The sequence below is a fragment of the Girardinichthys multiradiatus genome, chromosome 6 (assembly GCF_021462225.1).
Source record: "Girardinichthys multiradiatus isolate DD_20200921_A chromosome 6, DD_fGirMul_XY1, whole genome shotgun sequence".
NCBI classification, from domain to species: domain Eukaryota; kingdom Metazoa; phylum Chordata; class Actinopteri; order Cyprinodontiformes; family Goodeidae; genus Girardinichthys; species Girardinichthys multiradiatus.
The window spans coordinates 41,439,308-41,463,981 of NC_061799.1; the positions used below are offsets into that span (position 1 = coordinate 41,439,308).

The window sequence follows — 24,674 nt, forward strand, 5'->3', positions numbered from 1 at the left end:
CTTAAAGTAAAACCTAAGTGTCAGTGGACGGAAAAATCATCCGAGTACATTTTGATTGTAAAGTAATGATGAAATTGTCTTTTCCAGGACATTCATGTTGGCTGTTTAAATCACTGGGATTAATATGTTGGACATCTCTTAAATCATATGCTTTTGGGCAAATCAAAAACATTGCATCAGCCGCTTCAGCAACTACATTAACTGTGACATTCATAAGATAAGTGGATCAATGTTCACAGTGATGGATTATTTATCTCTGTCAGGCTTTTCAAATCATAAAATACAATTAAATGAATGAAAATTAATGTGTGTCTGGAAGGTAGGACAATAATAAAATTGAAAGTGACTTTCAGATAAAAATGATAATTGGATCTTTTTTGCCATGGATAAGAAGGGAAAAATGAAAGGCAAAGTCACAGCTGAAGGACAGCATACTATGGCTTTTTTGACTTGATGATGTGCATAAAAAAGGAGTGTACACAATTACTCTGAGAATTTGCAATTTTGAGCTTTGAATGTGTTACCTGATGAAAAGTATGTTTATTACATGCTTAAAGGTTGTTATTTTCAAAAGGCACTTCTAATCTTACAAACAAACATCATCCAAATGCATATTCCAAGTTACAGAGACTTACCTGTACCTATAAACTAAATACAACTGAAGCGTTGTTGTAATTTACACAAATATTTTTTTAAATCTTTCAAGCTTTCAAGGGCTTGTTCTTTTCTCTGAGGTATAATTATAACTTTACACATGGGCCTTTTCTCTTTGCCAAATGTTCAAAATAAGAAAGACAAGAGAACGTGCCGTTTTAAGTAAGGCAGGAACTGATTGAAAGAAAACAGCTGCTATTCAGAACTTATATCTGCAGTCAGAGCTATATTAAAAGTTTAAAACTTAGACATAAAAGGTTTAATGAAAACATCTTGCCACCACACACAGTGTGGGCAATAGAAAGGCAGATAAAAATAATCTCCAAAGCTCGCAGTTTTAAAACTGGAACACTTTTCAGCGGGAAATTATGCTGCCGCAAAAGGGGATTAATTAGTTTTAAGACTTTTTATACATTTTTAGTCATTGTGCCAATAAATATGGATGGTGCTAGATCTATTTTCTGGCAACAAATGAATAAATTATTGAAACTCAATGACTCAAAGAAATTTCTGCATGTAAAAAAAGTACAGGCAGCTCCTAACGTTAAGCTCAGAGATAATGGGAGGAATTTGTGTGATCAGTGCCCTTTAGCCGACAAACACTAAAAACATCCCAACACCCCTTCTTATAGGCGACACACCAGACAATCTGGAAAGGAGTGTAGCGTGGGCCACATAAAGTACCCACTACTTTATAAACGCTCGGGTGGATTAGGCTCAAAGTGGGGGGGTACATGCCCCTCTGACCAAAACAAATTCAGGGGCCTAAGTGCTGGAGTCTTGTGAATAAATGAACAGAGTCCAAGAAAAAAAAATATATATATATTTGACAAGAAAAATCTGGCTTGGATTTGTGTTTAGCAGAGGATTTATTAGGTGATAAAAGTAATCTTGCTCTGCAATACCTGTTGTTTATTTTATCCTTTTTTCTACCTTACTTGACCTGTGGGCGTAACAGCCATGATTGGCAAACTAAAATATTAGGCTGCATGAGATTAGAAAAGTAGTTTTCTAATCTCATGTAGCCGAATATGTTAGTCCTCAATAATATTAATAATAATCTATTAAATGTATTATGCTCTTTACATTTAAAAATCTCAAAGTGCTACAGAAGGAAAGTATAGTTGTAACCTAAACAAAGAAATGGGCAAGATGGTAGTCGTTTATCCTGACTGCAAATGCTAATGCTAAAGCCCAGCCAATGTGAACACTACAGCTTTGCTAATTCTAACATGGTAGAAACCTTAGCTCTGTTTGTTTACTACAAAGCTTGCTCTGGCATGTTACAATCAGCAGTGGTACGTAGCTGCGCTCATATGCACATTGATATTTGCATTAGTGATACTTACAGGCTTTTAGAGTCCAATGAGACAAAACCGTAGTATTTTGCTAACTGAACCACTAAGTCCAGATGTCACATCATTATGTCGTCGGTTCGTCCGCCATCTTGTAAGTCAATACATAATTTTTGCTACATTCAGTCCAATATTGTGATGGCTAAATAACACCACATTAAGAATTAATTATCGAGTTATGTTTTACTCTCCTTTTATGGCATTGTGGACTGGTTGTTTGAGCACCTAATTTGGCCTCATTCCCTGTTTCTCATAATACGCAACAATTTTTAAAAATTACATATTGATGCTTAGCTGTGAAATTACTTCATTGTTATTTTATTAGTTATTTATATTTCAGTTTTATTCTTATTTGTCCATTTAATAGTATGATTAGCATTTAGTTTTATTAGATTTGATTTCCTATTACCATATTCATTTCCTTTTTACCTAGTAGTTCAGTTGAATGTTACTAGCCTATGTTACTAGTATTTTGTTTATAAATTATTGTATTTTGAAGAGAAGTTGTTTGTGTTTATTCTGTATAATGTGTGCAGGGCTTGCTGTTTAGGAATGCCAGTGTGCAAATTCACTCCATCTATTGTTCTAAAATACCACACCCCACCAGGCAGGTATTCATAAAACAATAACAGACTAAAAGTTGTTTGGTTATTTTTTCCTGACAATCAGGTGGTGAACCGACTTTTTGATTTTGATTAAAACTAAAAATCTTTATCCATTACCCATTAATAGGTGCCAAGGGCCCTTGGCACTTATTAGTAGCCAAAACCACCTATTATTGCACAAAACTAGAATTCACCAAATTTGAAGGTGAGCTACCATGGAGGGGAAAGTACATGTTAGATTTTTACCAGAGGAGGAAATCATTTTAGTGGTTAAATGCACTGTGCAATAACCAGTCATTAGTTCTGCTTCTTCTTGCATGATCTGACTCACCACCTCCTTTTCTCTGACCAATCTAACCTTTCTTCAGACTGTACCATGTGTATCTTTCTTCTCTGTATTCTCTGCTCTGGCAGACTGTTTGAGTATCATGAAATATTGTGATGGTAATAAAATTTATAAATGCTCTTGTTTTTATTGAGTTGGTTAGGCAACATAAAATACTTCTCATTATGCAGCCTTTTAAATGATTTTATCAGGCTATAAAGTGAATAGGTTAATGCCAGGCTGTGCTCTTATATTGGTTATAGTGCCAAGGAGTTGTGATGTCAACACTGCAAGCTACCCTTTATTCTAGAGTAGTTCATGACAGGTCTTTGAATTCAACATTATGAATCAAAATTAAGTCCTCATAGTTGCAGACAAATCAACATTCTGTCTAATCCATGCCTTGTTCCATCCAGCCATTTTACACAATATAGCAAAATATTGCAGTATTAGTGTGTGCAATATTGTGATTGCAAAGGATGCAATTGGATGCAATATTAATTAAGCATGTAAATAAAATATTTAACCAGTTGGCTAGATTCTCGGTGCCCTTGTTGCTCAAACTTGCATTTTTTGCAACTGATACAATCAGTGCAACATTAAACAATATTGCAGTGGCATGTTTGTCTAATTGTGGGGAGCAAACGTTTTGATCAAAACTGAAATATAGCAATTATCTGATTTGAACCAATAAAAGGAATTTAATTTAGACAGACAAATGAAGGATAGTAAATAAAAACAAATTTCATATTCATGTTTGTTTTGTCTCTGACGTTTTGGGAACAATGTTAATATTTGCATTACCTTCTGGTGTAAGCGATATCTCTCAATGAAAGAAACAGTCAAGATAATGTGTCTTGCTTTAAATGAAATAGGCTGAAGTTTTTTTCTTTCATTCCTTGGTTAATATTCGCTGAGAGAAAAGACAACTTCACAGAGCAGACAGAAGATCAGAGGTAGAGATAAGCCAAATGTGACACTGCAGCAGACAAATGTGAAGTAATCCAGGGACTCAGTGATTGACAAACTTCATCTACGGTCTCTCTGCCTCACTCTCCGACACGCAGCACGAGATCCTCTGTCGACGCCTGTCAATGAATGTCTCCTTTGTTGGCGGCAGCCAATCCCATGTTGCAGTTACACTCGGACTGCTTGACTGACAGGGTTGAGGGGGATCAGGGTGAGGAGCAGCTGAGGGGAGTAGGGAAATCAGAAGGGGGGATGGGGGCTAGGGGTGGGGGCTGGTGAAGTGGGTGTGAGCAAAGGTGCGAAGCAAGGCTTCCAACAAAAAGGACCAAGGGCCAAGAATCCTTAACATGCAGTCGACTAGTGGGTATGCATGTGTGTATGTGTGTGTGTGAGAGAGTGAGAGAGTGTGTATGCGTTTGACAGTCAGCATGAAGGAGCTGCAGTAGTAAAGCCTTCAGGCAGCCTGCCGCTTTCTGTCTGCTTTAATTGCTTGTAGCCTCAGAGACACACAAACACACACACACACACATATGCGCACACGCACAGCGTCCAGCCCAGGGAACCCCTCCACACAACCGTGCTGACAAAGAGACAAGGTTTATATGGCTAAGATGGGAGCTGAACATCGAGGTCTTTCGCCGAGGATGACAACGGCTCATTGCCGGGACTCGGGGTAGACGACAGAGGCAACAGGATCAACAGAAGGAGCTTTGGGAGCAGACTAGGTCAACCAAGTAAAGACAAGCAAAAAGAAATCTTATTGTTGGGTATCACCCAAGAAATTATGAGTAAACACACAAAGTAGGAGCTTGTTCTGGTATAATCGTTTTAGTTGGTATCTTTAAAGTAAATTGTTTCCACACAAATTGAAGTTTTGTAACAAAGCTGTGAAATCTTAGCCAGGGAGCATAATTTTCTCATTCATAATTCTCTAGTTCCCTCAGTCTCCTGACAGGTCAGCAAAAATCTAACCACAAACATTAATGTTACAAACTTCTGTGCTCTCTGACGCACCACTACAATCTATTTCAGGAGTTAAACATCCCCAAAGAGAAGCATAAAGTGTAGGCACTTACGTGTGGCGGGTGTGGGGGGCTCATTATAAAATCAATGCTCAAAGGACCGTTCTCATTTAAAAACATAGCGGGGAAAAGGTCAGTGAGAACGATGGAAAAATCTCAATCTAATTCTCTGCTCAAACAGCCACTTAATATTGGATTCTGTAAATTAAATTTCACACTTGGCTATTCTGGCCAAAGGATAATTGCAGCCAGCAAACAAGGAGGAATAAAAATAACCGGAGGTGGAAAAAAAAGAAAACCTGTTAGGTTTATTTTATTGCTTCAAGCCTTAAGCAAGGAATAATGTCGAGAGAAACAAAACAGCAATCATTTGTTTAAAACATGATGAGAAAATCTTTCTCAGCAACAACTTTCTGTAGTTTACACACCAGAAGGTCAAAACTGAGAATAAATATGGAGAATGGTAAAATATGGTTTTATTCATTCAAAGTTCAGCTTTTTCAGACAATTTGAGAAAAAAGGAGTATAAAACTAATTTAATAATTCACAAGCTTGTTCTTATCTTCAGTCTACTGAAACCTTTTTTTTTTTTTTTTTACATTTCTGCAGGATAGATGTATTGGGAAGGACCCCTTAAGGCCACAGGAGCTGACCAATCAGAGATCACCAAGCAACAACAAGCATCTTTTAAATTTAATAAGCAATAGTGCTGGAGCACGTAGCATTCTGCTCGCCACATCAATAGAACTTTAGAACCATTGTGCTTAAAATTAGAATCCAACTAACATGCTTAAAGATCAGGCTCAACAAGAAACTAAACCTCTTTCTGATCAAATTTGCCAAATTTCCCCTGACTGTGGGGTTTTTACCTCTTTATTAAATGTACCAAAACTTAAACTTCTCGTTTTTTCAGTCTGTAAACACACAACAATATTTTTAATTAAATCACTTGTTCTGAGTTTATCAAATTAAGGTTAGGGACAAACAGGATGCTTTAATGCATAAATGGAGCCTGCCTGCAGGCTGCCTGCCTGCCTTCCTGCCCTCCTGCCTGCCTGCCTTCCTGCCTGCCTGCCTTCCTGCCTGCCTGCCTTCCTGCCTGCCTGCCTTCCTGCCTTCCTTCCAGCTCATAAGTGTTTTAGCCCAGAATCGGACAAAATCAGAATGGGCAGGTCAGACCTGAAAGGAAACCAGGATTGATCTATAAATGCTTGATCTTTGCTTTTTCTAGTTTATGTAAAAAAGAACCCCTTTTTAACGCAAAGTGCAGAACATATAATTTATTATCGTTTAGTAAAACGTAAGTAAATTTTGTCTTTACTGATATACGTTGTTTGGTAATGTGACTTTAAATACACAGAATATTTTAAGCTGCCACCTCAAATTCAGAGAAGACAGTGACACCTCCTACCTGATAGGTGGCAGTAGTATCGCCGCCACTATCCGTCCCCAGATTGGTGAGCTTCTCCTTAAGCTTGTGGTGGGAGCGGTGACGGAGGCAGTAGGCCACTGTGGAGGCCAGCAGCACACCGACGATACACAGGATAGACACAATGGTGAGGATGAGGAACTTGGTGGACTCTCCCTGGCTGTACTTGGTGGGGATCTGCTTGATCTGGGTTCCCTGTAGGCCACAATGGAGGAGACACAAAGGGTTCAACATATTTATTTTGTCTTTTTTTAGCTGCTGCATAGGAGTTATTTTGTAACTAAATGAGGCATGGTACAGCCAATTCTGTAAAAAAAAGTACACTAAAAATGAATAACAGCTAAAATATCCAACACTGGTTCATTAAAAACTTTATGTTTTACCTGAAGGGCTAAAAATATAAATAAATAAATAAAAATAGCCCTAGAATGTTAATGCTGTGTGATAATTAGAATTTCCCAGAGTGAGCAATAATTAGGTAGTTTAATTACTATGGACAAACACAGGTGGTTATGTTGCAGTTTTCTGAGTGGGAGAATCAGGAAGTTTGTTGTATGTAACCAAACACTGGCATCAGGCATTGAGCAGTTAGATGGATTGATGAAGGATTCGAATTCAGATCAATTTAATTTATTTAATTGGCATCAATTTGCAACAAAAGACACCTTGTGCTATTTTAAAAACTGTATTTTAGATTCATTTAATTTAATCTGAATTCATCCACTTAATTTAATTTAATGTAGTCATCCTCAAATTATTATTCAAATCTTTTTCATCATGTCTTCATCACTTGTTTAACTGACTTGCTAACTGTTTCTGTGTTTTAAACACAGTCCAAAATTATATGGAAAATATTGCATGCTCTTTGGTCTTTTGAAACTATCATTAACAGAATTAGCATTAAATGTAATAAATGACTGTTCTGAGTGTGCCTTAAAAGTTAAAATTCGATCAAATTTAATCCATTTTTTTAAAGGCCTTTGGTTCTGTTCCGATAAACTGAGTGCAAATCATTCCACAGTAATTTATCTCTGTAAAGGTAAGCTTTCAGATTCATCCACCATTGTAAAATAAAGGTTCTTACTTTGGGGTGAACTGCAAGGGTTTATAAAAACATGCACTTTAAAGTGAGCATGCTTTCAGGTGATTTTTCTGATCAGTCAGACAAGAAGAGCTAATCTGTGGAAACATCTGGCAGCGTGTGGGACGGGAACAACCCTGCAGGCTGTCGGAGCGTCACGGTGTGCTTTTTGATACCCCTGGATTAAAATATCTGCAAAAGCAGGCCAACAAAAAAAAAAAAAATCCTGATAAGATAATCTGTGTTAAATGCATCAAGAGCATGAAGCTATTTTTGATATTAATGATTTTCCCCTCTGGAAGGAAATTTACAAAAATCTACAAAACCTGCATGAAATTGTGCTCAATAAAAAGTGTAATAATTAGTATGTTTATTCCACCATATTTAATGCATAGCCTTGCATTTCATAAAGCAGGTCTACACCGTTTAGTTAATCCATGGGTACATCTGAACAGGAGTGAAGGATGCTCTAATGAATTAGACTGCAATCTAACTCCACGCGTGAGAACCAGCTCCTGAGCAAACAACTGGAGATTAAAGAACATATTTCCAGTCCACTCTGCTGCTTCACACAACACAATGAACACAAGGTGTACGATAAAAGCCTGCTCTGCTTCTAGAGTGTGTAAAAAGAAAAAAACGGTTGAAATAATTTGTGAAAGAGGAAGACTGTCTTTATTGAACTCCTAATTAAATGCTGCATTTCAAAACTGCTGCTCGCATTTTCTAACATAATGGGGCCTGTTGCATTTCTTTTTTTACCTGACAAACTAAGAGCTGACAACAGCCAACATAATTCCCCATTATTGCATGCAGCGTTACAATGTTGGCAACAAAGACGGAGGCAAGACCCTAAAGGAGGAGAGCTGCAAATTGCACTGCCAATTACAAGCCTGACAAAGAGTGTTCAATAGAAATCAATAGCAGAAACAGCTCGTCCCTTTAAGGAAATGCAATTCCTTCCCCTTTTTTTGCTGGGAAAATTTTGTTAGTGATGCTGGGTCTCTTCACATCTGAGAAAAGCAGCAGGTTCTCACTCGAGTTCGAGAGAAGAACAGAGGGGGGAGAAACAGAAGAAAATAAAACCCTGTCCCTCGGTTGAAGAGGTCACAGAGATTAGGTGAGGAGCAGCATGGTGAGTTAATGGAATGGAGGCTTTGAGAGCTGAGTGGTGAGGAGAAAAGAGGGAACAGTCCTCCTGAATCCCTCCTGCCTGCCTGTCAGCACAGAGGAACTCTGGGAGGAGGAAAAAAAGAGTGCCGCACAAAAATCGGGAATTCTTGTGAGATTTCAGGGTGCCACTCCCCCTGCCCCAGACTCCCCTTCCTTAATACAATCACCACCATCACCACTCCATAATTCCCCACTCCAACCCCCCTCTATGATTGCATTCATTTGCTGCTGCATTCAGGACCTAATAAAGAGTGGCCGCAGAAAGACCCACAATGGGGGCCAGTGGTTGTCCGCTGCTTTGCAGGGAGTCCAATTTGCTTGTGGAGCTTTGGGGTGTATTGTAAGAGCTGGCTGTAATGTGAAGATCCTCAAAGCCTGCAAGAAAGAGTGCTTTCTAAGAAAAAATTAACTGACACACTGATGGTAGTTCATAAATCTGCTTTAAACATAATGCAGGGAGTATAATTACATTACACCTCTATGGCTGCATATATTACATCAGACATCTGTAATAGCAGAAGGAATTGATTGTGAATATTTTTACAGTTTCTTTTCATTAATGTGGTTATAATGCAAAAACTTGCAGCAGGAATAGCAGCCATTAAGTAAGCATGATGAAGAAAAGTGGCTAAGCAGTAGTCTGTAAGTGTTGTGGGCTTGGCACGGCCATTAATAATGAATAATTGCTGATCCCACACGCTTCCAGCAGAGTAATGTTTGGTTAAGTGTATTTATTTATTTTTATTTTTTTTTTGCCTCACCCCTCCTCAAACCCACAACACTGTGGATCAATTAACTTCATTGTCATTTTCCTCCCTGAGTCATCTCATTGTTTTGTCAAATTAAGTTTCATGGAGAGCCATCGCGTCTTGCTCGGCAAGTAATGGCCCATAATTCAGCGCTCTAACTGTAGCAGCTCAGTCATCTTTCACAGGACAGATGCCGGCATTTCCAAAGCACACTTCCCCCTCTTCCTCCTCCTCCCACCAATTCCATCTCCTCCTCGGGTCTCTTTATCATGGCTGCCTAGCATGTCTGTCTATTGATTCAAATATTGCCTGACGCCACCTGGTTAATTAAGTTCAGTTGCAAACAGTAATAGTAACGGAATGAAGGAGTTTATGTGTGTTTGCTATGGTGAAAAACGTGCAGCCATTCTGCAAGCGCTGGGGAGGAAAACATAGCAGAAATTTGCAAAGATAGAAAATCAAACATTTGCTCCAGATGGGAGGCGTAACACTCATGCATCAAACCGCGAAGCCTCCTCTGTGATGTGCAGCTCGAGGCGAGTATGTTAATACCTCCATCTCTGCCTAAGTGTGCTATCTATACTGTGCTATACGTGCCGAATAATAAGAGGTTATCAGCTCAGCTCCATAGTTTTGTGGCCTTTCGCTGTTATTCCTCCTGTGGCTCAACACTTTTACTCAAATTACCTTTCACAGGAGCTTGATGGAGAGAGCTGCGAATGCCAACGTGAAGATAATCTAAATTTTATGCACATTCATTCATGTAAAAAAGGATAATCTAAAATAGTAATTTAAAAAAAAAAAAAGTTAAAACCTCATTTTAAATGTTTTTATTTCTTAAAAGAAAGAAAATCAGATTTTTTTTGACTGAGATAGCTTTGAAAATGAAAGAGGAACACCACCCCAAAAAGCAAAGAAGAGCTTCCTTTCACACTTTCACCCCCTATTGTCCATCTGCTCTCACAAAATTCATTGTACTTGCAAATCTTTTCTTTTCGCAAACACAATTTTACAGAAGATTCTTTGCCTCATATTTAGCACACAATGTTGCAAACTCTTCATGTAGCTCATTGAGCAATGCTATCTATATCTCTAATGGGATCTCCTGGATTTACCCTATGGTTGCCAAATACGAAGACCAACCAAAGATAGAAAACTTAAATCATGGCGCAGAAATATGCTAAGCAAGATTACGTAGTATTATTTTAAAATATCAAGATGTGCTAGATTAATGCTGCTGTGGTAGTTGGTGTGTGTGTTTGTTTGTGCATGTGTGTGTATGTGTGTGTGTGTATGAATAGGGGTGTGGATTAGCCCGGCTTCCATATACAAAAGGGAGATGGATTTGCACGGCTTTGGCTTATTCAGAATGAGTAAAAGAAAGAAAAAAAAGAAAAGGGTCACAGGGGGAGCAGCGAACACTATTGTTTCCTCTGCAATGACTTGCTGGAAGAAACAAAGATCTGTCTCTCACCTCAAATTCATCCTGGGCATTTGAGAAAGTTCAGCTCGGTGTTAACAGACCATCTCAGCAAACAGAAATGCCCACAAACTCCACAAGCTGGTGGAATTTCACACCCTCTTCCATACGAGAGGAATGCACACACATTTAATTTCCCTAAATGTATGTCCAAGTAAAAACACAGATTCATGCTACAGTGTGCACAACGCATGCACATAAATACGGATCAAACTGAAAGCTCACTTTAAATTAAACTTTATACAAAATAGCATACAAAACTATGAATACACTTCTGTGAGACCACAGCCTACAGACAGACACACAAACATAAAAAAAAATGCTAAGTGTAATTTGAATGTTGCATAAGCAGTAGCTTGAGAAAATGAAAACAGCAGCAAATCCTATTAAACTGACTGATATTACAACGTTACGGTGAGATGTAGCTGCGTGAAATCCCTGAGCCGGGGGAGCCATCAATTAGTCAGTGTCGGAACTCTGAGGATACTCCCAACGCACATGCATCTTTAACTGAAAATCTACACAGCCACTGATTTGAGTCATTTTTATGCAAGTCAATGGACAAAAATGCTGCAACAGACATGGCCTAAATAATATATCTAGGAAAATTAGAATGATTTTCTCTTTAGCCCGACATTGGACTGAATAAAGGCAACCTGACTCCTAATATTTCACAGAGTTTTAGGGAGGAGAAATTTACAGTTGCAGAAAAAAATCAATAACATTTACATGTAAAAACATATGAAGTGAAGCAAATCCTACCAAAAATCCATGATGAGGAGATGCATTCTTCTCCTCCTCCTATTTCCCATTCAACTCTGGCTCCACAGACAGCACTTCACTAGCAGCAGAGGAGGAGGAAGAGGAGGAGGAGGAGGAGCAGGAGCAGGAGCAGGAGAGAGCAAGTGGGACACGGAGAGATATTTATCTCCTCCCATTATCCCTTTTACCTCATTTTAAAGATGATAAAAAAATGGAAAAGAAAGTTCCTCGGTTTCTCCTTTTCGCCATTTGCTTATAAAATTAAAATGAGAAAAAAAGTCAAATTTTCTCCAGTTCTTTCCTGGATGCAGTTCATATTAAGAAAGGGGAGAATAATAATAATAAAAAAAGAATAGGGAGAGAATGGAGGCGGCAGCATCCACCGCTTCCACATGGACAACTGAGATGCTTTTTTTTTTACTTCCAGAGAAAGAGAGAGAGGCAGACTACAAAGTGCTCCATGGGGCTCCTCCTTATATTTCTCCCATCCCTCCCTCCATTCCCTGTCTGTCTACAGCACATGTCACCTCCCCTCGTTGCCATGGTGATGACTCCACATGTTGCCGACAGGAGGTGTAAGGGAGAGGAGTTCATGAAAAAAAAGAAAGTGAAGTAAAGGGTTTCTGGGGGAAAAAAAGAAAGAAAGTACACAGAGACAGATAAGATGAAATAAGGGAATGATGTACAGAAGATGAAAAAGGAGAAAAGAAGAGGGAATTATCAAAACATTACCTCTTCACAGATCTAGCTTTCCAGTTATCAAATAAATTATTCTGCAGGTTGCAAGAAATTTGTTTTTTGGAAACAAATAATAATGAAATAAGAAAATAAATCATCTGTCCTCTTAAGACATTAGCATTCCTCCATCTGTGAATTACTCCTTAAGGAATAAGTGAAGATAAACTGTAAACTGAGAAATCAGCCAAGGACCAAAGTCTGATGATTTTTAATTAAATTGGTGAGTCAGAAAGTCAAAAATCGGATCTTTTTCCAAGCAGTGAATGCATTATGCAAAAGAGCCACCAGGTTGTCTAAAGAAGACTTCAGCGAACAAGATCTTTAGCTATTTTCAGTATCAGTGAAATGTTTAAAATTAAGTCAGAGGAAGCATGGGGATGTAAGAAGCTACTAAGTAGGAAACCATGTTGTATAGCAAACTCATACATGTTAGCTGTTCATTCAGATTGTGAGAAAGCAAGAGTGAGTAAGACTTTCAGCAGACAACAGGAAGGATCAGTGAAACAAAGTGATTTTGTATTATCCATTTGAGCTCTCAACCTTTGTCTGTCATGGAACTTGTTAGATTTGGGAATATTGGCAACCTTCTGAAATGTCATAGTGAGCATAACAATCTTCATGCTCCAGGTCTAAAGCATTACGTCTACAGCATTACTAATGCTGTAGCCGCGTTCTTCACTAACACATGGTAATAAAAATAGTCTAAAATGTCAACTATAATCATTTAGTCTAATTTTCAAAACATCAGTAAAACTGTTTCACAACAGCTGCTCTCACACACAGTGTGACATCTCCTCTGATCATAATATAAATGACCACACAGAAGGCTAAAAAAAGATTTTGAATGTTCTTAAATTTTCTTGCATTATAGCCTTTAAAAAGTATTTACAAATATAGGAATAAATACTTTAAATAACTGGAGATTGGAAAGCCATCACCAAGTTCTTACATCCTTACAAGAAACAAACCTTGATGTCAAGATTTTGCTGAGGGGGACTGTGGTGGTTAAAGTCCTCAAATGCAGCTACTCTAGGTATATCCGTCCATGTGTTAGTTACTATATCTCTATTATGTTAACAGAAAAAAACTTAATGCATATATATTAGCATTCAAATAATGAGTGCATGTCTAAAACCTACAAAGGTAAAAAAAAAAAATGGAAAAGGAGCGAAATGACCAAGGATAAAATCCCTATATTTGTGTCTCTTTGTGTATGGAACTCACAAAGGGTCAGGCTGCTACCACAGGAACTTGTATGCCTCTAGGTCTCAGGATTAATACCTAAAATGTAAAACACAGGGCCACAGATAGTTAATTTGGCACTATGAAGATAGCTCATGACCAGGTTTGTTATTTTAGTGACCAAAAGAAACAACTTAAAGTTTGTCCTGTTACAGAAATGACCTGTGCATGGCCTCACATATGAACATCACCATCAAGACTAAGCAATTTAAAAAGGTTAATTACTAGGTACTGAGGGTAAACAAGGATGCAAAGCAACTAACGGTAGGCTGCAGCAAACACTGGTGGAGAACTCAAAGTGAATCAGGAAGGTGTTGCATATTTGTGCATCTGCATGAGACAAATAGATGTTTACATGCTTGCTTTTTGTGCATGAATTTCAGGTATATTTGCATTAAGTGTGTTTTTTCTATTGGATGGCTGTATGTGTATGCACAGGCTGACAACTCCCATCTGGCCGGTGTTTGCAGTTTAGCTTGGATGAGAAAGGAAAGAGGCAAAGGGGAAAAGATGCTGCCTAATGCAGCTGACTAGGTCTTTCCTTGCAAGTATTTGTGTGTGTCTTTGTGTGTGTGTGTGTGTGTACTTAAGTGTGTGTGTGTGTGGAGACACGAGAAGGGTTCTTCAGTTTATCTTTCTATTCAACCCGCCCAACATACCCCACCACCCCCAACGTCTTCACAGAGACCCCCACGCAACCTTTTGTCCCCCTTGGCGACAGCTGGAGGTGGCAGGCGGCAAAAACCCTCAACTATACTCAGTATGCTGGGGTGTTCGTGTTGGGGGGGTCGTTTTGTGATTGGTGATTTGGGAGGGGGCCAGGCCTTTCAGTTTATATCAAGCCCAAGCCACCCCCTCCACCACCCAACACTTCTCTCGACCTCCACCTGCTTAACTCTCACTGCCTTGAGTGCAAACTAATGGAGTTAGAAGAAAAATGTTCAAGGTTTGAGCACCAAAAATACATATTTAAGACTTATATTCAGTACAGCCACATGGTCCAACCATCAAACTGCCATATACCTGACCTGTGCTTGCACCCCATGTCTAACACCTTAAGCATTAGAGCTAAAGATTTTAGAGTTTCTTTTAAATTTTCTTCATGGTTTTGTCTAATGCAGTCTTCAGGATCTTATACACCATCACACTTTAACTTGACTTGGAACCTAAAAACAAATGGGATTGTGTAAGGTAAAGATATTGATACAGTTGTAAAAGTGTTTATTAAAAATCATCTGTACCATTGTTTCTTCTAAATATTAATGTAGGAAACCGACAGGTTCCCCTGAACTAGAGAGAAGCTAATGACTGGACCTAATGTTGAAGAAGGGAACCAGTAACTCTTCTGTAACCACATGGTCACAAGTGAACACATACACTTTAGAAGCAGTTTCTTTATAGGATCTTAAAATGTTTATGTATTGTTTGTCATTGGGAGTCCTTCCCAGGCTTTTTGAACACACCCATCGTTTCCACTGTAAGTAAACTTTATTTATAAAGCACCTTTCTCTGTTAAATCACAAAGTGCTTCACGAAGACCAATTATATTAAAAGTAAGAACAAGATTAAAAAGGGAAAGCATGTTTAAATAGGAATTACTTCAGCTGATTTTACACAAGTCAAGATTAATGTAGGTGTGAAACAGTTCTACCTGAATGATTTGATTCCAAAAAAAAAAAAAACCTCAAGGCAAAAACCTGTGATTCAATGCTTCATTTATGTCATATAACTGCATATTCCACCATCACATTTTTATAATGTTGCATGTTTCTCTGGAGACAATTATTGCAGATACACAACAGTAAACGTTAGCTTAGCAAAACTGCGCAACAAGCAGATTCATTGTTGATGCGAGTTAGAAAATGTGTGCTTGTAATAATGGAGCCCAAACAGTTTCCCGTCAAGTCCTGTTTTAATTATCTTGACACACTCCTGTAAAGGATCTGTGGCTCTATCTATGAGAAGCATGCCTGTTATATAATTTAGTGTAAAAAATACAGTTAAGCCCAATATTATTCATACCCCCAGGCAGATTTAGACTTAAATTTTATTTCAAACACAAAGTTTGCTTCTGATTTGAACTAACAAAGACACCTACCAATCAACAAAAGGACAATGTATTAGGGTTTTTACATTTGGTAAAACAAAATAAAAATATATATATTTTTGTGTTTCAATTGTATTTAATAAAATACAGCATCTACAAAAGTTATTTTTGTCCTTCCCAGTAATCAATTGAAAAGTCTTTATTGACATTGCATTAATCAAACATGTTTTATAATTACTGACCAGCTTTTTGGGTGTTGGTATTTTGACATTTTGTCTACAAGCTGTGGCTGAACAGCAGGTTTTGATTCCAAATGATTTTCAGTCTTCACTTTTCAAAGGCAAGCAAACACCAAAGTCTCCATTCACTAAATTAGGTTTTTTTTTAGTTACACATTTATGAAGTTATGAAGCTGAGGGCAGCAACATCAGAGGCTGTAATTTCTGTAAACAGGTTTTGGACCCCACATTGGAAATGCACACAACTGACATCAAGCGTAAAGCATAAGGTTCTGGGAATTTATGTTTTAGGGGAAAAAAAGAAGTCCTGGGTTGAATAGTTGAAACATGCCTCATCACTGCACACAGCATGTAGCCTTAAAAGAAGCTAAGGACATAGTAAGCTGCAGTTTTCTCCTCACCACAACACACCATTTTTAGGAATTTCCCTCTTTCTTGTTCAGTAACTGAAAATGTCCTCAGATCAAAGGGGGCTCATTATCCAAACTGTTATCATCTGCAAAAATGCAAACCTTAGATCTAATAAAACTATATACATTCATTTGTTAGTGAGAAAAACAAAATACATCAGACTGTTACCTACTTTATGGGGTAAAGGACCGATTAGGGGCCTTTCAACAACCTCTTTGAATTGAATGAATGATCTTGCAGCAGCAAACCTTGTATTTCTGGATGTAACAGCTAACTGTTTGGACAATGATTTGAATTTTAACCATAATTATGTTTTTATGTTAAAACACCTTTTACTTCACTGTGAAGAGTTTTGTATATTTAAAGTCTTTTTCAATGGCTCGCAGGGTTGTACATCTCATTTCTTTTTCCAAGGTGCTTGCATTGGTCACTTTCAATGGTCACTGTTTTTATGAGACTGAATAAGGTTTACCTTATAAAAGAAACTTAAGGCCATGAACACAGAGCTAGATAATAATTGCTTTACAAAACCTTCATTTTATGATCTTGAGCACATATTTTCAACAGCGCTGATGTGAATAGAGGTATTATATGAGATCTGAGGAGAAGATGTGTGAAATCACAAAGATTTGCAATATCTTTTATAAGAATCTGACCACAAAGGATTTGTCCTAAAGCAGTTGTCATTTTTATCCTGAATCATCTCATTTGTAAACAGAATATGTAGTGATTTGTTGTTTTTTTTTTCATGGAAAGGTTGCAACAAGAATCTCAAGGTACAGCATGGCGCAAAAGTCTTGAATCATTTTTGAAAGTTTACTACATTTTGATTTTGCCACCAAGAGTTTCCTGTCATTCTAACCAATGAATTGTTTATGAAAAGAATGGCTTCTAAACTCAACGGATTGACCAGTGTTGTGTGTACACATAACACACAACTTGGCAGAAGAATTTTTTTTTATTTGCATCCTGACCGTAATGACACATACAAAAGTTAAGATTTCATACCTAAAGTCTTTACATCATAAGCTTGATAAATGTCACATACCTCGCTCCAGTGAAAACAGTCAGATCTGCCCCATTGTTCAGATGCTTTCAGAACAACACGGGCATAATCTCTGCAGTCAGATCTGTCAGATGGCAGCAACATCAGAGGCGGGATACTCAGAACAGCCAGTGTTGTATTCAAACGGTCACCGATAGAGACAAAATAAAAGACTCACTCTCTTTTTTTTCTACCAAAATGACAGCTCATTCAGCTCAGGACCACCAAACTGTTGTCCTTTGTGTAACACAAGATATTTGGGATTCATGTGACCCACCACGCTGCCCTCTCTCTTATTGTTGACAAGGATGGCACCCAACACAAAAGAGGCATCATCCGCATTACACGGTAGCCCCACAGCCCTGTTCCCCCTGGGACACAAATCTTTAACGTACAGTAGCAAAGAATAACATCTGGTCTGACCGACAAACTAACAGCAACTAAGTATTTTATTTTATAAATTGTAAAACTAAAGCAGTCTAACAGCACAGTAAAGTCCAATGAGCCATTTTACACCATAAAATATGTTTCAGGTTTTATGTTTTTTTTTGCTTTTAATGTTATCAAAAGGTGGCTTATTGTTTTATGACTAATTTATTTTTAATACTCCTAAGGATTTATCTCCTAATTGTAAAGCACAGCTAAAAACAAATCAAATTCCAAAAGACAAAAATCCCAGGATTAAATTGATGAGTAAAAAGTAAATTATTTATATGAATTTGGTGTCTTTTCTACATTTTAGCAAAAAAGGTACATTTCAAGTCTCAAATGGCTCTTTAATTGCAGCATTCTTCCCACTTATCAGCACCTCTGATAAAGATATGTAAAGATGTCCTAAAATAAATTCATTTTATCAACAATTTTGACAAATTCAAAGATTTAATTCATTATATATAGAGGGAAAAATGTATCTCAGAAAATCACCAGTGGGACTTTCTCCTATGAGCGAAACAACTATCAACACGTACAGTTTCCTAAACACCACTGGGACTTTAACTGAAACTGAAAGTGCTTTGGTCAGATGAGATTAACATTGTTTTGTTTTTTTGGAAAAAAACAAAACACTCCAGGTGAGAAACAAAGTATGAATATTCTTTTTCAAATTACCTGGGAACCTTACTGGAATGCAAGGACTTTTGAACCCTTTAAACAGGACATTTTGAAAAAAGTGGCCTCTGCCAGAAAACTAAACATGAGTCTTCTTTGAGGCTTTTAGTAGGATAAAAACTTAAAACACACGGTTAAATTTACATAACATGGTTTGCCTGACACAAAATCACCTTTCTTTCATGACATCTCATTGTCCAGAGCTAAATCCTATAGAAGTGTGGTGAGCTGAAGAGACCAAAAGAAAGGACCCCAGGGCTTCCAATAACCTAGAAATGTTGTTCAAAAATGATGGGTCAAAGATCCCTGCCTCTGTATGATGCAACCTGTAATATGCCACAGCAGAAGTGACGTCCATTTTCTGTGATATACTGCACAAAGAAATTACACCAACCAGTTTAAATACCATGGTTTACTCTTATTTTCCTGGGTGGAATGATGTTGGTGTTCACTCACCTTATTGGTTGCATGATATCCCAGTAACTGAGCACCTTCAGTTACAGAGGTCATGCCAGTGATGTCATTAACTGCATCTAGCAATGGAGTCATGCTAATGAAAAGCCCCAGTGAGTGGCAGAAAGACCACCAGCTGAGACCGTTTGAGTGAATTAAAAACACAGAATAGAGTAAGGAAATGAAATGAGGGAGAGCAACTGTACAAAGATATTCATTCAACATTCATTGGTATTTTTTGGTCACAGGCTTTGACATAAAAAGAAAAACACTAATGGGTATCTGCAATTCATATAGCTAACTATAATCTAGAAAGTACAAAGTGAATTTGAAATGAACAATTTTGTGTCTGTTAAGAAAGTTTCTAAGGCAAAAATGTGACTGTTTTATTTAACTTAAGACTTAATGGATTATTTAAATCTTATTAAGTGTTCTTCCAGTTGCAAACTTGTTGCTAACTTACTGTGGTTAGAAGAAATTAAAATACTGGCTTATCTACCTTGAAAGAACATTAAAATATGTGAATAATGTATGTGTTGAAAGTAATGTAATATCAGACTGAACGAACGTTTTTACCTCACTGTGCTCATAGGATTGGCTGCACTGGAGGTTATAATATATAGTCTCACAAAGGCACAAGATACACTTCTGATCAAAATCTTAAGATCAGGAAAGAAGTATTTGCGGGTTTCAGCTGCTGGATCGCAACCAGGTTTTGAGCACATTTTAAAATTAAAAAAGAATAAACAGGAGTAAGAAACAAAACAAACTGAGTCGGTTAATTATTAAAAACAGCATTTATACTCAAAAAATTAAATTAAGACAGGTAGCCAACTGACCAAAAATACAACTAGAGTGTCAAAGAAACTGCATTGAATGAGTACTGCTTACTTCAGAAATTTGTTCAAGCATACTTGATGCAAGTGTTTCCTATAGGCTGGTGGGAAGACTGCAACATGTGATGAAGATGGGTTAACAAAGTAAATCTGTGGTCTGGAAGGGACATCCATTTCTGTAAGCCTCCCTGGCCATCCATCCATAAATGGTATCAATGAGATGTAGATCATGGGAGAATGCAGGACTTTCTAAAAGAGGGACATTATCTTCATAAAATAAGTCCTTCACAAGACTGGCATTGTGTCCTGGAGCAATGTCCTGATGAAAAACCTAGTCATCATCGCATAGCCAAGGCATCTCAGCCAAGAGGGATGCCCTCTGCAACACATAGCTGTTTGCACTTTGTTATTGAGGGAGCCCCCAGCCACTGCAGAAACAATCTCCAAGTTGATCTCCCAGGTATGGTAGTAATGTTAGAAGTTAGCAGCAGCTTTCCAATTATTTATTTTTTTACTGTCAAAGAATGTTTGGTGCTCCCTTGAAAAGTTTAAATGGGCAAGTTTGTAGTGAGGGAGGAAACATGGCCTCTGAAGATGTTTTTGTTGTTTTGGATGTGTTAGGGTTATTGGACTGCAGTCAGCATTAAAACAAAGTCTAAATCCAGAACGAGGATCTGCTTTTATCTTCATGTACATCCCACAGAATCCTAGGACTCAGGGCAGGTGAAATGCTTATGGGTCCACCTCTTGACTTTTGTTTCAGCCCCCTTAGGTGGGCAGAGATGATGTAATACAAAAGGCCTTGGTTGTGAAACTCAACAGTCATCCTATGTTCAAAGAGAGAAACCATTTTGTTTGTGTCATGAAAGGGTCAGTGTAAACACCTGACAGAAAATTACATGAAAATCACTTACAGAATTTGCAGCTCTTGACTTTTTAATGCTAATGTGATGCATTTTTTTGGAGAAATTTCAGTGTCAACTTTTGTGTTTGTAGAAGGAATAATTCTACAAAATGTAAATAAAATAAGATGCAGCTAGTGTCACCGTCCTGGCCAAATGTCAATTTAGAAAAAGGGATGTCCTAGAAGATAATTTTGTGCATTCATTGCACTCTTTGCTGCACATACACATGCTTATCAAAATTCACAGTGTCTAGTGGAAAAGAGCAGACTTGGTTTACTTTTCCTCTTACACTATTTTTGACTTCAGTCATTCCACACACACACACACTCGTAAACTGTCTTTCACCTATGGCTAAGCTCACTGCACAAAGCTCTAGAACGGCTTGACAGAGGTGGCCAATGTAACTGTCTCCTTTCTGCAGTCACAAAGACAAGCATGAAACAATCCTCCTGACAGTCTCAAACAGAGCTGCATCAACGTCAGATTGTCTAAGTCTCTGAGCTCCCTTTCACCAGTCCGATCACATCCTGAGGGCTTAAAGGCTCCGTGTCCTCAGTGCTGTTCCCCACCATTAAGTACAGGGAGAATGTCCTCGCCATAAAAACGTCTGTCGCTCGTTTGTTCAAATAAATAAATGTTTTACTGGCCTCCCGACAAAAGATACACCCCGCCAACACACACACTTATTGGATCCATAAAAGTTCCTCAATATCTGGTAAGGATGCTTATGAACAGATTTGATTGGCTGGATGTGTTATTATAAGCCATATCAATACATGCAAATCTCAATAAACAACATATCTATAAAAGAGTACTGCACTAATTCGACTCCAAAAGTGAACCTCATTATATAGATTCACTACTCAGCGAATATTAAAATATTTATATAAGAACTGTTTATCTTTGGGTAAATTCAATGATTATGATAATTCACTTTCTCTGAAATTACAATATTAAACACAAATCAAAAACAAAAACAATACCCATTCTGCCAAAAGTAACAATACCTGGTTTATTGACCATGGTTTCATTCTGTTTGGCCAACAAACTGGCCTAACCAGAACCCCATAGAGAATCTATGCAGTATGAGAGACACAACACCCAATAATGCAAATGAGCTGAAGGCTGATATGAAAAGCAACGTGGGCCATGTAAATGTCTCTCTCAGCAGTGCTACAGGCTGATCACCTCCATGCCATGCTGCATTGATGCAGTAAGTTATGCAAAAGGAGCGCCGGCCAAATACTGAGTGCATAGATTGTATAGATCATGGAGGTATATTTCAATAACCTGATATTTCTGTCTTAAAACCCTTTTTTAATGGTCCTAGGTATTATTCTAAGTTTCTGGAAACTGATTTCATGAACTGTATGCCACAAGCCATCAACATTAACAGAAATAAACACTAGAAATATATCACAGAGTTTCGTTTTATAAATTTTAATATAAAACAAGAAACCTGCAAGCAGCTTTGAAGGCCCTCGCACCCCTCAGCGCAACTCGGGCTGTTGAGCGACCGCAGGAGCCTGGCATCACCACATACACGCCACCGACGATGACACCGCTTCACTTCAACACGTTGTCACTAAGTGGCACTGTGAGCAACATGTCATATGATCTTCGGTCATGCAGAGTTTCAGTCTGGCAAAAAGCATTCAAAATTTCGAGTAAATCTGACCTTTCAGATGGAAGCAGCACTCACTTGTTTGTTTGTGGGTGGGGCTAAAACGACATCATCAATTGACTGTGTCAACATGTCCATCATTAAGTCATGATCATGTATACTACATTTCAAGTGGATCCGATGATGTATGAGGGAGATATAGCCCTTGAAGTGTCCTAGGGAGCGCTATTGATCCAAATTTAAATGTAATCCAATAGAGCTGTTTGGGGGTTGACAACGATCAAGAATTATCAGTTTGGAGTGATTCAGACCATGCATGTGTAATTTAGAGGCAAACGTATGGCAGTGGCGTGACATCGGAATTCGCCACGCCATCATGGCCACACTCTCCAGCTAAAGCAGTCAGAACTGGCGACTGTGTAACACCATCATGTTATCTGTTATTTGGGACAGCTTCACATTGATTAGGTGAAGAACATCAAACATTGACTATGTAAAGGAAAACGTTCTACTTCCTGTTCTCAGGGGGCGGGGCTTCGATGATGTCAGCATCTGATCAGTGAATATTGTTCAGGCCTAGAGGCAGATCAATCCCAGAAGGTTTAATTTGTCTGTGACTTTCCTTGTAGGAGCTATATCAATTTAGTGTTTTATGGCGAGAAGTCATATTTTGTGGCGTGGCCACGCCCACACGCTTTCATGTATCAAAAAGGTTTTGATAACTTTTGATCCCCAATGCCTTAAGAGTATACTGAGTGATTTTGAAATCTCTAAGTCAAAAGCTGTAGGAGGAGTTCGCTCAGATATGCGGGCTAAAAACGCCCAAAAGAGGGTCAAAATGGCAACTTCAATCCAAAATGGCCGACTTCCTGTGGGATTTAGACCAATGCTCCAAAAGACATTTTTGTAGGTCCAGAGAAGATACATAAGTGTACCAAATTTCAGATTCCTTGGTCAAAGCATGGCTTGGGGCTGTTTTTTTAAAATTGTCTAGGGGGCGCTGTGGACGAATTAGGCCACGCCCACCAAATATGTCATCAGATCTCTGTTGGGGACTGGACAAGGATCAATCACATTTAATTTGGTGCAGATCAGATGATCTATGTGGAAATTAGAGGCAAACGTATGGCCATGGCGTGACGTCTGACTTCGCCGCGCCACCACGGCCATGCCTTTTTCTGAAAAGTTACTGTGCTTCAAACGAAGTTAGACCCACTAGTTGTCTGTCTTCTGACATACTTTCAAGTTGATTGGGTCAAGAGGGTCAGAGAGGCACCTTTCCAAGTGAAAAAAGTGACTTCCGGTTTTCAGGGGGCGTGGCTTTGATGATGTCAGAATATGACCCCATAGGATCGTCGGGAACCCAAAGGTCCTCCTTCATGCCAACTTTGGTTTGATTTGTCGTTTCTTTGGGAAAGTTATTGCATCTTTTCACCCGGCCACGCCCCTAAACATGGCCGAAAACTCAAAATTTCGATAACTCTTAACCCCCCATGCCTTAACTGCATATTGACCAAATATGAAGCCGATAGGTCAAAATCCCTAGGAGGAGTTCATTAAAGTTCGAGGTGAGTAAAAGTAAAAAATGGGCAAAAATCGGCCTTTGACCCAAAATGGCCGACTTCCTGTGCATTTTAGGGCATACCCCCAAGAGACTTTTTTTCTTGGTTTGAGGAGTTCTAGCATTGTGCCAAATTTCAGATCTGTACGACTTACGGTTTGGTCTATCTCACGTTTGGGGGCGTGGCTACGTGGTTTGGCCACGCCCACTGACGACGACATTAAAGAACAAAAATTTCACGCGGGGGACTATTTTGGGTAAAATTTGGTGAGTTTTGGGATATGGCAAAGTCCCCATATTGCCCCGCCAAAAGTCCCCGGAATAATAATAATAAGAATTTGAGCGATTACAATAGGCCCTTGCAGTTTTCCTGCTCGGGCCTAACAAACTGTTTTTCTTGTTTAGAGGATATTGCTGTTTTATTGCCCTTTAGATAAGGGGTCTCAAACTCCAGTTCTCAATGGCTGGTGTCCAGGAAATTTTAGATATGTCTGGTTTAACACACCTGAATCAAATGACTTAAGCTTCAGGGTTAACTGTCTTTTGATGGATATACAAATTTCTCTCAAATAATAATTTGTTAACTTGGCTTAGCTAAAGCCTTAGTTTGCAGGTAGAAAACCAACTAGATGTGCTTGAGATTGGCATCATAACTGGAATAATTAAAATTATTTTTATAGTTATACAATTAATTAAAATTATAAGGGCTTGAAAGAATATACTTAGTTCTTAAGAGGTACATGCAAACGGCCTCATAGAGTAAAAACAGACTGCTCTGTTTCTCTACTTCAACAAATAATACACATTATCTGGTTCCAAAAGATAGAGGGAGGGTGGGAAGAAAGGCCAAGAAGGATGAATT

The 24,674-nt window shown here is 38.3% G+C and overlaps 1 protein-coding gene across 1 annotated transcript in view; it reads right to left on the reverse strand.

Annotated features, from left to right (window-relative positions):
- LOC124869900 (receptor-type tyrosine-protein phosphatase N2-like) overlaps positions 1–24,674 on the reverse strand; it is a 274,518-nt gene that overhangs the window by 69,414 nt on the left and 180,430 nt on the right. The window contains exon 13 of the mRNA XM_047368131.1: positions 6,342–6,554. Within this exon, the coding sequence (XP_047224087.1) occupies positions 6,342–6,554 (213 nt within the window). The remainder of the gene's footprint in view (positions 1–6,341; positions 6,555–24,674) is intronic.